This window comes from Parambassis ranga, chromosome 18 (genome assembly GCF_900634625.1).
Source record: "Parambassis ranga chromosome 18, fParRan2.1, whole genome shotgun sequence".
Taxonomy (NCBI): Eukaryota; Metazoa; Chordata; class Actinopteri; family Ambassidae; genus Parambassis; species Parambassis ranga.
This window is the reverse complement of record NC_041038.1, coordinates 5,884,769-5,903,608: the sequence shown is the minus strand read 5'-3', so window position 1 is coordinate 5,903,608 and position 18,840 is coordinate 5,884,769. Positions and strand designations below refer to the sequence as shown.

The window sequence follows — 18,840 nt, the reverse complement described above, 5'->3', positions numbered from 1 at the left end:
CAAAGAAGGGACTCTTATGCTCCATGCCTTAGGGACAGGAAGTGTCAGAAGACTCGACTGCAAACATGCCAGGGTTATACATTTATCTACCTTAGGCAATGTAAAGCTGCTTAAAAGTATAAATAAAATGTTGAAATTAGTCTCTCAACCTCGTGAGAACATGTCTTTTAAAAATTTCCATGACATTTGCCAAGTATATTCACACTCCCTGGAGGAAAACGTCTGGAAACTGCAAACTCATGACCTTTTCTACGGTGTCATATTTAAATCAAACTTTACATATTTAGCAGCATAGTGCTTTTAGAAAAGCAGCAAATATCAATATTTTGTTAGTCCAGGTTATATGCTCGTTGAATAATGTTACCTTAATGCCCACTACCAGAGACTTCTTCCCTTGTTGCTTTATCTTTTGCTCTTTCCTACTATATTGATCTACTCCAAGTGTACTTTGTGATGAAATGCCACACTGAAAGGCTTTGTCCAAAACAGCAGTAAACATGTCACCTCTGCCAGCCTGCTGGCTCTGTAGAGCCTCAACAAGGCCTTTCGTAAATGTCTCAACTGGAGGGCTGTTAAAGGCCGGCTGGTTTTACGGACAACAAGAACATTACATGGTACTTTGGCTCAAAAATTACAATCAAGAGACACCACATGTATTATTTTTTTTGTGTAACATGCAATTGTAGGCAGACCTGCCCTGTAATTCCACCAAGATGTGTGCATACATGCTTATACAAGTATCCTGACTGTAATTTGGTAGAAGCGGTAATTGTGTGGTGAAACTATGCGTGGTGCTTAAGACGAGAGATGATATTATAGAATGTACTGATGCACTGTACATAACAGTTAGCAAGGCAACCATCATTTAGCCTTACGAGAAAAACAGACACTTTCAGTCAAACGCTGAGAGAGCGCAGGCTTGTAATGGAATTTTATATTAGGGAGAGTGTAGTGTGAGCAGGTATACCTCAGGCTCAGTCTGGGAAAAAAACTGTCAAAGCTACTGGGCTGCCAGATGTTGCAGCAGGAACAAGCAAACCAGGCTGTCGTACAACCAGCACCGCTCTTAAAGAGGTTGGAGGCATCTTTAGTGTAAAAAAAAGCCTCTAACTCTACTATTTTTGCCATTTAAAACAAATAAATAAAGTAAATAAATAAAGTTTTTAATGAAAAGAATTGGCAGCTCTTATGAATCAGCTTTGCCCTCAAGGTTTCCATGCATTTTCAGGACAGCTGAAACGACAGGTGTAATCATCACATTTTATTGTGAATAACAAACTACTGCAGCATTTAAAGCTGCCCTTAAGATGAACTACATGGAAAACATTGCATTCTCTTTGTTTGTGTGCTAGGGATAGCACAGTCATGCACCTAACCGGTCGAGAGAAATCGAGTTCCCTGTTCCATTATGCCTATTCAATTAGACGAGAATGTCTGAGAAAAGAGCAGAGCCCCCTGGGAAAAGGACTGCAAGACAGATGCAGGGCTAACACACCTGATTCTGCTGCAACGAAGAAACCTTGTGTTCACACTGTGAGCTACATCGTTAACAAGCTGCATGAAGGGCCGAGGCTGGAAGTGTTTTTCAACAACTGAGAAAGTTGAGTTTGATTTCTATAAAAAGCTTAAAAAAAAGCAGAGATCTAAAGGAAATAAAGCGCAATGAGAATTAGTTAAAGATCAAATAATTTGACAGATGAGCTCTTTTTGTGACCTTTGACACCAAAATGATGGTTCCTACTCTGAAAGAACCTGATTGTTACATGAAATTTATTATTTTTTGGCCATTTAACCTTTATATCAGAGTATTTGTGTGCGCAGACTGTGTTTTTGGAGGTGTATATGAGATTATTAAGTTATGAAACCTTCCAGTGTGTGTGTGTGTGTACGTGCAAAAGCATTGAAACAGGTCAATTAATCAGTGTGTACCAAACCCTAATTAAAAGCTCCCACTACACCTCACTCCTGTGTGTATTTGTATGCACATCACTTGCACATAAACCCCTAAAGCCACACACATTGGCTGCTCAACAAATAATCTATGGAGGTTTTACTCATCACAACGTCACTGTGTGCTAACATAATGCACCATAAACATTCTGAATGTAAAGTAACCGATTTGTTTTGTTGTTGTTCTTCTGACTGTACCCGAGGTTATTGTCACAAACCACAATTCATTTATGAACACATCAATCAGTTTTAGCTTCAAGCTTCAAGGCTACATTTCAGGAAAGATTACCGACTACAACTACTAATGTGTGTCCACATGTTGATTGTGCTTTCTACATGTGCTGCAGACGGGAAGCTCAGCTTTTCACTCTCAACCTAAGCCTTTAATTGGTTTCTCCTTGGTTTTTATTTGTACGTGCTGCCTACACTTTTGAATTCATTCTTCCTCAGCCATGACTACTTCACCAGCAAATGAAGTTGCAGCATTGGAAAGTAATTCAGAAGCCAGAGTTATGGTTCATTCTCCGCCTACATCATCTGCAGCTACACAGAGACGTTTATAGTTATTGTTGTTTCAGTCAAACAAACTGCACACACACCCACACACTCATTGCTTGAAAGGAAGTGAACTGAAGTTGACCCACACCTTGGACACAGTCTCCTAGAAAAGTTCATTACTCTGCCCAGCTGATCAAATTTCACACCCTAAGCAAGATCATCACCTTCCCCTCACCCATTCCTTCCTTTTTGTATTTTCTGCTCTCACTCTGATCAAAAATTAATATTCCCACAGTCGTCTAGGGGAGTGAAAGTACAGACGTGTTTTCGTTACACATTTTAGGATAGCACAAAAAAAAACAGGATGTCAGGTGATGAGGAAATAAAAGGAGAGCAGGGAGTGAAAAGAACCAACAAGCCAAGGATAAAGATGATCTCTTCTCCACTTCCTCCTCCTTCACTTGCTCACTGCCTATATATATATATATATATATATATATATATATATATATGCCATGCATTGAAAATACATTGACACTGTACAATAACGAGTGAGGAAAAAATATTGCCAGCAGAGAATCTGAAAATAGTCAGTGAATGTATATTTAATTTCATCATGACACCCATGTATAATGCTGTGAAATTTTACACATTGTGTATGTATTTCCATCTTCATGTTAAGTGTTTTTCATGGTGAAAGACTTAAGCTGGAGTGGCAGCTCTCTTTGGTAAGTAGTCCTGATATTGTTGTCTCTATAAAAGCTGTTTTGTGTGAGTGGTTGTTTGTGGATTCTGAATGTGTTGAAGTGAACAGCCTGGTGCTAAGCAGTGTTTTATGTTCAAAGCTATCTGCCATTTTCTCAACTCTTATCCACCTGACATCTTATCTAATGTTGACTCTGTGTCTGCTTTTTTACCTGGACGGGTGCATTAAACTGGGTTTTAGTGATGATGTTGGCTTCACGATGTGTGTTGTGTGTCTTTTGACAAGTATCCTTTATTTACATAACGGATACTAATCAGAGTGCACTTAAATTAATGTTTAACAAATTACCATTTGCTGTATGTTTCTCTACATGTTACTGAACTACTGAAAATAAATGGCAAAAAATAAGGAAAAGTACCTGACCTCAGCTTTCAAGGTCAGTCTGAGTCTACAATTGTCTACAATGCTGTTTAAGAAACAAATACAACTAGATTTTGCCTGTTTTTGCTAAAAGACGAAAAACAAGTCACTGATTGTCAAGGAACAGGGAGCTTCTCATTACATCTGACAGTGAAAGTTATTGTTCTGTATTTTGTGTTAAATTAAGATTAGTCATCCAGTGCATAAACCTGTCTCCAGTGCACATTTGAACATTTAATGTCTTTTAGTCCTTAATTTTAGGCAATTTATGTCAGACTGTTCTGGTCTACTTGGAGTTGTTAAGGGGCAGAGTCACTTTATGTTAGCATCACAAAACTGGTAAACAAAGCTGTCATTTTTCTGCTCCTCTTCCTGTCCTTTCTATTCTTCAAGCGTTTTTTTTTTCTATCAAACTAGTACTGTATCTTTTTTTCTGTGTTCTTTTCCCTCGGGCTGTTTTTGCCTTTACAATTTTGTAACAATTCCTCAGGTTCTGTGTTCATTTCTGCATTGTTTCAATAATTTGACTTGAGTGTTTCTGAGCTTTTATTCAATTTCCTGAAATCTGTCTTTTCCAGGTTTTGCACGTAATACACAAACATGCACATCATACCACACACCGACACACACACACACTGATAATTACAAAACTGTTTATGTGATTAAGCACCGTGCAAGAGGGTCTTTAGAGGTGTGAAATGAGGAAGATAACCTGGCCCCCAGAGACATATATTAGTGTAGCATTTCACATGAGTGAGTGTACCTGACTGTGTGTGACAAAAAGAGTGTGCATGCGCTGTCAGAGTGTGTCTAAACCTCTTATTCCTCCAACTGATAAGTCAGAGATGAGATGGATTTCCTGCCTCTCCCATACTCTTTGTAAATGTTGGCTGAATGATCCTGGATCAGTGCTTCTGGCCTGTCACTGCCTCTAAAAAGGATGCACAAGTCATAGCAGGCTAACTTCAGATCAGAAGGAAGAAGGGTTCATCCTCTTACTGTGTTAACACTGATCTTCATGTGACCAGAATGATATTAGATCAGGGTGTGACAAAATTACAAGCTGAAACAATAATGCATTTTTTCTCCACTGTTCTGTGTAACAGTTTTCAAGACTTACACTGTGCATGAACACCCGGAGCATGTGAGAGCAAATGTGCCAAAATGGTATGGCGCATCAGTTACAACATAGAGTCAGTAAGATGTACTGTGCATCATTAATGTATGAATTGCTTTTTATTTGAGGGGCACATGGCACTATAACAACCAATCAGACAGTAATGCATGTGTTTTACTTTTAATGTTATGAATGTTGCATTAAAATGTAACTTACATGCTTTTGCAGTGTTTTATCTTTTATCATTCATAAAAGTACGGGCAGTTGCAATCTTCATGCCCATTCAACAGTAGGCTTATGAAAAAGAAAACATGAAATACACTATAGGACTACTTTGCTCATGTAGGCAGAACAAGGTCAAATGTTTGAGGAAGAGAAAGAAGAGTGTTTGTGCTTTGTAACACTGTAAACATTCATGCAAATATTAGCTGTCACAAAAAAGTGAATAAAAAGTGACTGCAGACTACAGCCTCTACAGTCCTGAATGTAGCATTGGTTCACTTTTGATTGTACTTCATGTTCTTTAAAAGGAAGAAGTGTTGTATGTACGAATTTCAATTTGAAAAATGACTGTGACACACAATTGTGAAAGAAGCGGCGAAATAAAGATGCAGAGAAGTAAACAATAAGACGAAAAAGGACAGTAGGAGATGGAGCTCAGTGGGAGCAGTGTGACAGGACAATGACTCTGGTAAAAGCCGCTGTGACCCAGCAAGACAGGATGCAAATCAAGTATAACAGTGCTGTGTATGAAACTGTAAAAATTAAAAGATTTCACTCATATCAAAAGGAAGGTGACAGAAGTACAAGGATGAGAGAATCTTCAGATGTGAAGTAGCCTGTGATCTGGAAGGCTATAATGAAGCGAAGCATTACAAGATTCTTCAAAGAGCCACCCTGGATGGAAACCCATCCGCACTCACACACAGGGGGTTGCAACCTGAGGCCACCTCAGACTATCTCAATCCTGCAGATGAGGTGTAAAGATGATGAGTAATGAAACCATACTGCCGGAAGCAAAGCCCCTAGTGTCCAAAAGTGGCTTTGAAAGAAACAAACTGAACAGTGTCACTCACACACATAATCACAAACTCACACACCATCACAATCTGTTGAGGTCTCCATCAAACTGGGCAGGATACTGGGGCAGTTAGTGCCAAGAGGTAAAAGGTTCAGCTTTCTGACAGGTCCTCATGCGGCCTGTGTCTCGTCATCTCTTCCTGCTGGCTAACTTCCACTCATCTGTCTCCATCTCTACATAACGCATCCGTCTGTCCCTCTCTGACACAGTTCAAGATTCACAGGAACGTGGCCAGAAACCATTTGTCACCAGTCATCAGTTGAAGCTTTTTTTTTTACAGCAGATATTATGATTCCTTTCACACAAGCTTGCTCATGCATTTAAAAGTCTAAAATGAATTATACATGACGTCTTTCACTCTTCAAATGTCAAGTTTCAAGTTTACTGCAGCCACAGTTTTGCTTTTGCTTCAGCATGTGGAAAAATGTTTTCAGCTGGTGCCAGGTAGCCAGATATTGTAGGATGTTTAAAATCACTGTATGAGTTTAGTTTTATATAAATTACAATGTTTTGTAAGTTTTTCTTAATTTTCCAACACATATGTTGCAATATCGTAGGGCCAAAGAGTGGTCACAGGTGTACTGCCCTCTGTGAGCCTTCTTACCTATGTTGTTGTTTTATGTTACACTATCTCCATCTTGATTGCCCTTTTGCTGTTTTCCCTCACGCTCCTTTACTCGTCTATCTTCACTCTCCTGCCTCACTTCCTGTCGCTCCCCCGTCCATCACTCCCCCACTGTCTTTTTTTGTTGCTGGAAGCGTGACATTTTACTGCTTAACACACAGCTCATTCTTTGTGCACACGCACTAAAGTCCACAATCACAAATGTGTGCTCACACTCAGAGATACCAACAGACATGCACACACATGGACACAAACTGTATACAGAAACACAAGATAAGCAGAAGTGAAATGCCAAACATAATTCTCCACAACAAAGCAGAACAGTAGGTTGTCAAGTGTCAAGTTGTTGAAAGTTGCTCTAACTTTTTTGGCACATTTCATTTTAACTTTTAAAGGTTATAGTGTATTTACATTCTTGAAGAAACTATAATGATTATTGGAGCTACAAATTCCTAGAATGATCTGGAAAACAAAGTGTATCTGACCTATTGTAACCATGTTTTTGGATTGGATAAAAGAAAGAAGGCCTTGCAGAGAGATGAGGATTTCAGCCTTTGGAATTATATCTCTGTGAGCAGACCAGAGCATTAACAGGGCTTGGAGTTTTTGCCAACACTCTGGCTTCTTAGTGGTGACAATCCAAAACTAAAAGCAACTTCCCAAGACCACTGCTGAAAAACAAAGAAAATCTCCACAGCTCTTGCTTTGCTGGTGACCAGACCCAGAAAACTTTGACGCACTCCAACTGATTTATACATAAAAAAACATATGCAAAACATGACTAATAAGCTTGTAGGACATATAACACAAGACACTAGTCAATGTAAACTCGGGACTTTTCAAAAGCAGCAGTGTTGGTGGCTGTCTGCGATCAGTACTCTCAACACAAACTATTTTAATTTGAGACCTTGCATGTGCTCCTTGAATGAGTGTGCTGTTCTCATCCAGGTACAAAAGCTTCTCTATTAGCTTGCTGGAGCAAAATAAAAAGCACTCCTATTCAGATGTAAACAGCACTCAGGCTTACAATAGCTGGATTGGGGTATGCATTGTCCTTGTTGGTTATTAGTCAATTAAAACCATAGAGATACGTTTGCCTCTCTTGTGTATGTTTTAAAAGGCAAAATGATTTACAACTAAAACCTTAAATAAATTATACATTTTCTTAGAATTATTGACTAAACTCTACAACATCAGATTTATTTGTATGAGAAATTATTTATAGACTTGCCTTTGAGGTTATGAGCAATACCACCAAAAAAGCAGCAACAAAGACCTGCTGACCTTGTTTTATGTCTACATTAGCATCACTTGAAAACAAACTGCTTCATTTTTTCACAGCGATGACTCTTTGTAGCCATCACTTCTAGTCATATTGTAGCCCACATCTTTGACCTTGTCTGCCTAACACAACTGTTTCTAGTTGTAGCTTCATAAACAGGTCCAACACATGTTTCAGCTTAATGTCCTGTGAGCTCCATCACACATTTTCAGATATGAAATTGTACATTTTAACTGTGAGGATTAAAGGTAGAAATACTATTGGAGAGCATTAATACATTTATCTCATTTCTGAAGTCAACATTGAACCCTACTTCATTATCATATTTAAAGCTAAATGCACACTATTAAATGTCTAATCTCTGTGCAGTGTTAACGCTGGGCGTAAATAAGCCGTTTAGACATTAAACACTGAATAAGCCAATTTTTAGGAGGTGTAAGAGACAAATGATGCATGTCAGCACATGATTACATTTACATGATGTTACATGTACAACCCATGCAAATAGATTGCTTTAATTACCCTGATTTTCTCAGTGTGATGACAATGACTTTGCTGTCAGCCAACAACTGATAAAGCCTTTCTCAATATAAACCCTGCTGTCTTACTGCGGTGATTCATCTCAATGTGATTTTAGACACCAACAGTGTGACACTGTTTTCAGTCACAAAAACAAGAAATAGAGCGATATAGAGCATGTAATGGACCGGAGAGGTCACATAGAGATGTAATGCTAAGTATCCAAGAATGCTAGGGCACCACTCCACCGAGACCTGCTGTACATAAAGTCTTTCACTTTTCACCACTTCACACTATTAATCTAGACCAGTTTCAACACATTGCGATGGGCTCTTGTCAAGCTATCCACAGTAATGTACATCAACCCTGTCAAATAATCCCACCATGTTAAAACAACTCTGATAGCTGTTCCCCCATGTTCTCATCACCTTATCAACTTGCAGGGAAACAGGGACACACATGTACACAGCTAAGCACACGTGGCTGAACGTCCTACCTTGACACCTCGCACTCTGAACTCTGCCAGGGCTCGGCTCATCTTGGTGGCAGCTGTCTGCAGGTCCTTTCCACTGGCAATGACTTTTACCAGCAGTGAGTCATAGTGGGGGGAGATGACGGCACCCTGGAAGGCTGAGGCACTGTCCAGACGGATACCCATGCCCTCACCGCTTCTGAAGACCTAGCAGAGGTGACAACATGACAGAAGAGTCCTTAGCTTGTTTGCCATGACACATACACACCATATGTATCTATTGTACACACATTCACACCCACATATATACAGTACTGGTATACAAACACATAATAGTGTGAAGAAAATGTCTGCAAATTGGAAAAGCAGTGACAATAGTAGTAAAATATTTTTTCTACCTCTTTCTACTTTAGAAATGTGTGGCTAACATGACCACATAGTTACACAAACAATAATTTCAATTTCCCCTAAAAAAACAGTCAACTATACTACTGAAGAAATACATTAGTGAAGTGCAGTTGTGCACAGAGTTTTAACCCTCCATCTGTTAGCGAATTATATGGCAGATGAAGCCAAAATGCAAGCGTCACATCTGTCAGCTGCCTACAATGCAAACATAAATTAACCTGCACTTGAAAGACAACGGCAATCAAATATACAAGAAAAATAAGGCGATGAGAGGGGAGAAAACAAGCGTGAGATGAGTGAGAAATGACAAAGCTGAACTGCTCCAAACCACTTGGCAAGAGAGCAGAGAGGGAGGAGAAGAGATGTGAAGAGGGGAGTAAGCAGTGTCCAATACTACAACATATGGAGCCCCTTGAGGGCTGGAAGAGAAAGATGAGTAGAAATTATAATTATAACAATGTTGTGCCACACTGATGATATGCTGGTAATATTTTCAGACAATCTTGATGTGCTGGGTTGCCAAAATTCATGACCAACAATAATTTTTCATTATCCGCTTGCTCTTTAAAACCCGACATTTTATCTAGAATGCTCTTTATCTTCAAAGCTATCCAATATATCTCCAATGGGTCAAAATGATCAAATACAATAATTCCTTCTATAAAGCATGGACTAGAGCAAACTGACAATTCAGCATGTTTCTATGCTGCCACATTAAATAGTGTTATTAACGGTAAGCATGCTGTTATACTGCTGCAATGTCTGTATTTGCCCGATTCATTTCTTCAGCTCCTCCACATCAGTTGCACCTGATGAGGCTTTATGTTGTGTAGTCAGCAGACTCTGTACTCTGTAATATGTAAATCTTGTTTTTTTTTTGTTTGGTTCTTTTTGTTGCTTCCCCCTACAGCCAATAGGAACACATACCACATCTGAGCAAAATGATTATAACAGCAATGGAGACGTCAAGTTATATCCGGATGAATACTCAATTATTAGTATGCATGCATTTTTTTACAATTTGGATTAAATACTTGCTGGAATGAGACAGCCGACATGAAGCTATAAAAGTGTGAGATGCTGAAGCAGAGGAAAGTGTCAAAGTACTGCTGCCCGTGCACACTCTGCCTAAACACCTGAGCTGTACACCACTGCAAGGCTCAAAATCCCCAATTTCAACCCGCTTTTGATTTTACAGGTTCACGGCTGGTCATCAGCACTTTCTAAAGTGCTTTATCTACACAACAGAAGATCTACACAACAATCTATACAACTCCGCAGGCAGAAAGACATGCGTATCGAATCAAATGCTTTAACATTTGAAGTCTGTAATACTGTAACAGCTTCTGAATTCCATCAAGGTTTCCCTGTGTCAATATAGTTGAATATGAAGCTGAGCTTCAGTGACTGTGCTCACATAACAGCTTGTCTGAGGACATGTTCTTGCAAATAGTGACACATTTTTCAGGTTGTGACAACTGCTTGACTTGTATCAGTCTTTGCAGGAAGGCTATTAGCACCACTTTTCTAACTGAAATCTAACTGAATGAAAATTTCTCTGTACAAATACAATGGTAAAAACTTCTTCTCTTTAAAGCAACAACATCAATGTTTTCTTTAATGACCAGAATAAAAACAGTGCAAAACATTTTTCTCTTCCTTCTAGCAGCAAGAGTAATTACACAAACATTATCGACACATGCATACAACATGACAAAATGCCCACATTTTTTTGTTTCCCGCTGATGGGTCGGAGTAATGCTGTCACTGTCTGTGTGAGAGGAGTTAATGACTGGTCCATGCTAACATATTCCCACATGAAACTACAGAGGTCTACCTGCAGCTGATACACTTCATCAGCATTGTGTGAAGATGTTTGTTCAGAAATGTAACAGATGTTCTTATATATGATAAACCCCTCCACTATAGCTGTGAAACACTAACAACTTTGTAATTGAGAGCTCCTTAATAATTCAGATTCACCCTTATGCTGCTGCCCACAAGAAGAAAACATCCGACAGTGTCTTTGATGGGCCATATTTCGCCAAATATGGCTTATCGTTATTGCCAATGGGGCTTTAGGGCGCTTTGCTTCCACAGTAGTCTTGAGGCAGTTGCCAGCTCTCCTCTGTGCAAATACCCCTGGGAAAATCTACACTGTTTATTTTTTTCCTCTCTTCTCATTAAATCTTTCCTTACTGTGAACAGGCTGTGTTTTAAAATTGTTCCCTTTCACCCTTTTATCGCTGCAGGCCAAGCATATACACAAAACCAATGCTGCCGTTAGCGCTGACTGCTGTGTTAAAGTGACTGACTATCTGTCTGACAGCTGCCCAGGGTTTCTGTGCACGTTGCAATTTGATATCAAACTGCTACATTCCCCAGGGGAGAGTAAACACTAAACACTGCTTATACTGAAACTGGTGCGGCTCTTTGACTTATTCAGACTATAGTCTTAACATAAGTTGACTGAGCACTGAGGCCATTTGCGGCAACAGTGCACCGCATAATCAGAAAGGCATTTGGCTAACACTTTCATTCAGGAAGGACCACTGTTTAGCTCAAAGGCAATGTTGTTCCCTGACATCCCCGGCTTTGTTGTTGGCTTGCAATTGCTGTAAAGTTTTTGAAATCATTTGGGCCACGCGACAGGCTCTTACATGGTTTCACAGCTGCCTGTTTCAACTAGATGTGTCGACTGACTGGATGCCAATCAGTGGGCTACCAGCTCAAATTCTGTAAAATTCGCACTGAGACAATTTCTATAAAATCACCACAGGGTACAAACAACAAACTAACCACTGTAAAGAAAAAAAATGGAGCTGCTACTGTCAGACGGTTTGTGTGCCCATGTGGAATTGGAGCGATGTTTATTCAGTAAGCTTAACAGTAAGTCAAGGGTAATGTGAAGTGTGTTGTTTATAACTATCAATATGCACCCATTAGCTGCTGAACAACAAGACATGGCTTATAAAGTACATAATCATGAATTGTATAAGTGTTTTGTGCATTTGGTATGTGTGTAAACAGGTTTTTTATGATGTAACATAAACTTGAAAAGAATCCTGAGGATAATAAGGTGTAATCTAATCTTCAGTCAATGCAATAAAGAGCCTGACCACAATTCCTCCGCATACACTCACCGCCTGCTGTACGACTTAAGAACAACTGCACTGCTCTTAGTGTGCTGAATCTACACAACTAAACAATAACATATAGAGAATTCATTTTTTATTATTAAAAATCGAATGGACACCAATAATACAGGCAGCCATAACAACTACATACAAGCCCACACAGGAAATATTTTGATCCCTTAAATATGGACCAATATTGTTTCCAATTTTTTACGCTAAACAGCCCTGTCCTGCTCGTGTCAGGAGACTAATCAAACGTGCAGCAAGACAGATGTTTGGGGTTACACTTTGCTGAGCAAACATATATATGGGATATGTAGTTGGACTGGAATCCACAAAACTAGCACAGGTGGAGGCTGAGTTATTGGAACCAGTCAGATGGAAGGTTTTTTTTCCAGGGAAATACAACTAAAACAACAATACTGAGAATATAGTTTCAGGCTGTTTTCAGAAACTGTGGACACCAAACCTAAACCAAGATTTTTGTTTATTTTCACACCTGATGAATTCAAAAGAATTTCCTCCACTTAGCCCCTATAAACTAAAAACTGGTGTCCACTTTTTGCTCATTAGGGTGGTGTAATGGTCTTCCCATTTTATTTTTGCCTTTGTCTGCTATTTGCTAATGAGGTTTTGGGACTTTAAAACTGTGCCTTTGTGCTTGTGTGAATATGTGTGAACAGTGTATTAATTTTGGCTTGGGAAGAATCCCACAAAGGTTAGATGGTATCTTTATCTCACCCCCGGTGTCAGTGAATATCTAGCAGCCGAAAAAAGACACAGAGACACTGTACTGGCAGAATTGAATGAAAAGCCAAGTACCATGTTAATAATTGAAGTCCAGGTGTCAGCTTCTTTCAGCCCAGGGCGCTGTCTAACAAGAAAACCCCACTTTCTTCTCTCACACTTTGGCCATGTCATTGTCTCTCTGTCTTATCACTCTATTTTCTATGTACTCTGGAGAGTTGTGCATACAAATTATTTAAGTGCTGAAAAGGTTTCACTGACACACTCACATGCACTGATTTGCCTTCCAGCTGTCCTGCACGCTCACACGATGACAGAAAAAAAATTCTAATCGTACGCAGGAATCAAGTATGATCTCCTCATTTCACACGTCAGGACTTCCAACTTATTACATGGTTCCCTATAGTAATATTAGTAAAATTCCCTGCTGCACAGATCTGTGGTATACTTCAACATGAGTTGGTCTGCCATGGGTACAATACAAATCCCTACTGTGCAGCCAGCCATTGCGTCTTTATGGAATAAAAATAAAAGGACATCTCACAACAGTGACTTCTGGACAGGTTTCAGAGGCCTGTTTGCATTTCAAGTGACCAAGCAGATTACTTAGCATATGTTCCTACACAGATGTAGTAAGTCAAGTCCAGGAAGAACATTTATTAGGACATAAGGTTGTGTTGACTAAATATAAGCACGGTTTATTCCAACTACTGTGAGCTTTGTAATTTATCACAGAGGAACAACTTTGACGCACAAAACCATCACCTGCGATTCATGGTTTTGGTTCCATATCTCTTTATTTGGCAAAAGCTCCCAAGAGGACATGCTAATGGTTAGTATGGCAACAGTGCTGTCCAGGACATCTGCAGGATGTGTTGTGTTTAAAACTCATGCAGATGGATTTACATTTCCAGTGTTACACTCTGAGGCTAGAAGTTGCACAAATAATACAAGTGCATTACAATAGCAGTCAAATCATACAACTGTAACCATGGCAACTGAAGGCAAAAGATAGGCCAACATTGTATTGACAAATCTTATTAGATTATTTAACAGACTTTATTTATTTAGGGAATCATTTCTGTTCAAACATTTTATATGCATTATTATTATAACAAGATTGTGAAACTAATCAAAGATAATTCATATAAAAAGCCAAAAAGCAAATGTTAAAGAACAAAGACAAGACATATAACCATTCAGGACTCTAAAACCAGTTTGTTCCTATACGCTCCATCTCCATCAGATACATGGATCATACAGGTGACAGATGATCTACTGTCTTCACACAATGAGTTAATGTTGCAGTGCTCGGCAGTATGCTTATTTATAACACTTAGATATAACCTAACCTTCATTATAGGGCTTAGTTGGTTGAAATCAGCTACTGAGTCGGATCCCTGTTACTTTCTAAACTCATTTAGGGGATGGAACACAGTAATACTCCAAATCCTCCGGCTCCTTAAGTGGACCCTGGACCAGACTTCACAGTTAGCTTGCTTCTGTAATAACACTGAAAGCTCTCCAAGAGACTCTCTGTGTCATTTACTATTAAGTTAATTTCTCCTTTTATCCACTTTGCTCTGAATGCCTACTTTATATACTCCTCCTCCAAGCCTTATTTAACGCCCCCTTCCCTTCACAAACCTTTCACCTTCTAACTGACTCCAACTCTCACTTCTGCTGCTACCACCCAGATAAATGCTCTTTCTACTTTGTCAGGTTTTGCTTACAGAAAGTTGCAAGAGATAGCTCACAAGCACTTGAAGCTAATGTATGGATGCCTGCCAGCTCTGTGTGTGAAGCAGAAAGAGTAACAGTGACAGTAATATCTGAGCTCCAACTGATCACGTACCAATTAGAGAGGGAGAGGAGCAGATGGAGCAGCAGTGACACAGAGATGTAGAGAGAGCATGATGGTAAAGCGACAAGATAACACACAGAGCTGAGAGAAAAGAATAAGCACTATGTTAATGTTTGAAGTCTAACTGTGTGGAGAGTGGTTATAGGTCAGAGGTAGTGACGGCAGAAAGAGAAAAGTTTGCATTAATAGTTTTTTGGTTAGTAAAACCCAATGCCTCGCAAGCAGTGGTCAAAAAATACTCATAGAAATGTTTGTTGTGAGAAAAATGTTTGCTACGTATGCCAGCTGTGCCGTGATGTAACTCATTATTTACCGCCAGGGTCACTTCTGTCAGATTTTGTGGTATGTGTGCAGGTAGATGGTGGTGACAATACTTTGCATATATGCTAAGTGTGTCCCTGTGGGGTTCCACAAGAGGGCACATCAGAGAACTTACACAGAAGCTGCATACATACCACATTCTGCCAGCGAGGATTTAACATCTTAAACTTCTTAAAATCAGTAGTTCAACAGGGTTTCCATGGCAACTTTTAAAAAAGTACCTACTCTCAGCATCCACCATATATTCGCACCTTTAGCTTCACCACCAAAGTTATCTTTGACTCAAAAGTGGATGGTTTGCCAAGTTTGCTGAAATTTGCTCAAGGCAGTCCCTAGATATCATGTTCATTAATTATGGACAAAAATGTGTTTTGTAAGAAATTCCCTCAAGGGTTTCTGCGTTCAAAAGAACAGGACAGATGGATGCTCATACAACTTGAAAAAAATAAAACACTGTCACCAGCGGGTAGGCCTAGAAAATCATGACCCTCGCACCCTCATAGGAGCAGTATCAGTTTTCAGTTTTCTCTTGAGGAGAGTTTTTGGGGTCAGGAACGGACCCCGTGCCAGGAAGAACTCAAAGAAAAATAAATAAACATTCCTCTTTCCATCATTTGACACAGAAACTGTTGCAAACTCCACAACTTGGTCAACAGTTTTAGTGACTCAGTGTCTCAGAAGCATCTCTCTCTACTTTTTTTCTTCTATGGCTAAATGTGTAAGTGGGTTGACTCCCAAGGAATTTGATGACAGTTTATGTGCAGCCCAGGAAAAATCTGGCCATCTCCTGAATTTAATTACTTATGTCCTTCATAACTGGGTGTCTTGCTGTCTCAAGATGACTAGGATGCATGTCTGTATCATGTAACTGCAAGGTGCTGTATTAAAATCTTCCCCAGTGTCCTGTTACAAGACGCATGTCTCCCACAGTGTTTAATTAGGTAAGTGTCTTTTATTTCATTTTAAAAGGTCATGAGAAATCATGGCATCTAGACTAATATCTGAGGTCACAAAGAGGAAGTGAATTATTATATATGCTGTTACAAATGGTGTGACATGTTTGTATGCAGCACTAGAGGGATATTAATGGTAACAGTCAAGGCAACGAGTAAGAGGCTGTCATCTTCTCACTTCTTCATTTATTCACTTTAAACAACAAACGCTTGGAAAGCCAGTGTGACATTAACTCAGTCTTCATTAATGTATTTGTGCATTTGAAGAGGCAACCTTGAAGCTCGCCTTTCATAATGAACAAACATCTAATTAAAACATGAGTAGTGAATAGGAATATGTGTTAAAAAAAGCACAAAGTCTATATAAGAAAACCCCCCTGACTGTACTGTAAGTTAAATGCAGCAGATTTGGTTATACAATTTTAATTAATTTTGCTACGTACAGCACAAAACATCAACAATTTTCCACAAAATGGAAGCAGAAAGTGATTCATTGTGACGATTATAGGAACGGGATTTCTTGCAAGTCGACCTAAGAATCTGTATGTAAGCCATTCAGAAGCTTTAGTGAAGAACGAGAGAAATGTCCTGCATATATGTCCTTCAGCAACCAAAGCACTGGATAGATCAAGACAGCAAAAGGTCAGACAATTGACTATTGACACCACTAATATGGATGGTTTGTTGGTTTTCATTACTGGGACCTCACATGTCAGACACACAAGCTGTTGACTTAATTTAAATCCTTATTGAGAAGTCCCCTATTGATCTAATGACTGCACAGGCTGGTGGCAAAAACCTTGTGACCAGTATAATGACACCAAGCCATACTGGTCTCGCTTTAATTAAATCCATGCCTCCAAGAGTCATTAGCCACAGTTAGAAAGAAGAGAGCCATGGTAAATCCAATTGCATTAGCAGAGGATTGACTGGTCTTTATGTTCGTAAGACCAGCATTAAAAACTTTTACTAAAACCTTTTTTTTAATGTTTGCAGTTTCTTCTTTATGGGAAAAAAAACACAACCTTATCTGAAGATTTGATACATAATGCACTTTCAAGCTCCAGGAACAGAAAATGCTCTCTAACAAAACACTCAAATAAAACACCTGCATTGAAATGCTGCCATTGTTTATGTGACCTTTCTAGTCTTGCTGACTTTATTATCTGTGGCTTCAGTAGACATATGCTTGTCTAAAGCTTGCCCAGCAATCCACAAACTGTCACACAACCTCTCCACCCCTCTTCTTCCATTTCAATTTTCCTCCTTTCCTTTCAATTTCACCTTCATTTCCTGTCTCTACACAGGCTCTATTTTTTGTCATCTCACGAAAACCATTATCTTCCTCAGTCTCACTCTCCCCCCATTCTGTGTCTGTCTCCCCAGGGTATCCCTGGCTTTATTTATCCTTTCTTTCTTACTTCATTTAAACTCTTGCCTTTTTTCCCTTCTCAGACTGAGTGTTTATTCTTCCTTCTGTATCGTTCTAATCTTTCTTTAAGCACTTCAGACCACTAGCAAAGTAATTCCAGGCCAAAACCCAAAATATGCTTGCCTGTGTGTCCTTCACAATAAAACCATATTTATATCAAAGCATTAACTTCTCTGACACCAAATGCGTGCGTGCACACACACACACTGCAGCAACCGCCCTCCTTTCAGATCCTTGCTGGCTTTCATCAAAAGGCTCATTTTTTTTTATGCCCAACTAAATTGGCGTCTACTTTCAATGCTTTCAAAGTGGTGTGTGTGTGTGTGTGTGCGCGTGCGTCTGTGCTTGCGTCTGTGTGTGTGTGTGTGTGTGTTCCAGACGGGGGTATAATGACCCTAATGAGCAATAGAGGATTTCTGCTGCTTCTCATTTTTCCCCTCCCTTCCATTTTCTCATTTTTCTCACTCTCTGAATTTTCTGTCAATTATCACCCATTCTGCCTTGACTCTTCTCCCCCTCAGAACACTCTCATTTTCCTCCCTGTTCATATTCTCCTCATCTCTCTTCTCATTTTTACTCTTTCTGTCCGTCTCCTTTTATTTCCTCTCCTCTCACCGGCTATCTCTTCACCTGCCATCTCCTTCACTTGAATCCCACTTAAATCTCTCTGATCCTGTGTTCTTCCATCCTCCCTTCACATATTCACTCATTACACATTTCTTTATAGACTCCTCTTTACACACCTCCACCACTATTCTCTAAACCCTCCACTTCATTATTAAAAAAAACATGGCCGGCTGCTTCAAAGAAAGAAAAAAAAAAAAAAAAAAAAAGGTTAGCCAAAATGTTCTGTGTTTTGTCCCACTAAGCAGAGACGCAAACACTGAGCAACAACACACACATTCAGGAGCAAATACTCAGGCACAGATGCCTGCTGCCTGCCCACCCACACACATACTCTCAGTCACTCTTATCTCTCATGTAGTATTAAACATCAGTGCAACCATTAGAGTCAGTGGCAACCAGATGTCTGTGACGGCAATACAAGCTGTTTGGGGCTTTGGAGGTAAGATTGGGTGGACACACATGCAAACGCACACACGTATCTGACGTACAAGAGAGCACAGATTTGGATGAACTGCTACAGTAGCTGTGCAGGGTGATTCAGAAGGAGATTCACACCACTGCTTGGTTATACAAGACATCTTAATATGGCTGGATGGATGGATATAAACAAATCCTCCTAGCAGGACAACAATCATTTGTGTTCCAAATGACTGGGTCTATATGGTTCAGAAGAAACTGACT

General features: G+C 39.5%; 1 protein-coding gene across 2 annotated transcripts in view; it reads right to left on the bottom strand.

The window, feature by feature from the left end:
* The window catches only part of pcxb (pyruvate carboxylase b), a 223,082-nt gene that overhangs the window by 107,167 nt on the left and 97,075 nt on the right, over positions 1–18,840 (bottom strand). For both annotated transcript variants that reach the window (XM_028428835.1, XM_028428837.1), the window contains one exon: positions 8,695–8,877. In XM_028428835.1, the coding sequence (XP_028284636.1) occupies positions 8,695–8,877 (183 nt within the window). The remainder of the gene's footprint in view (positions 1–8,694; positions 8,878–18,840) is intronic.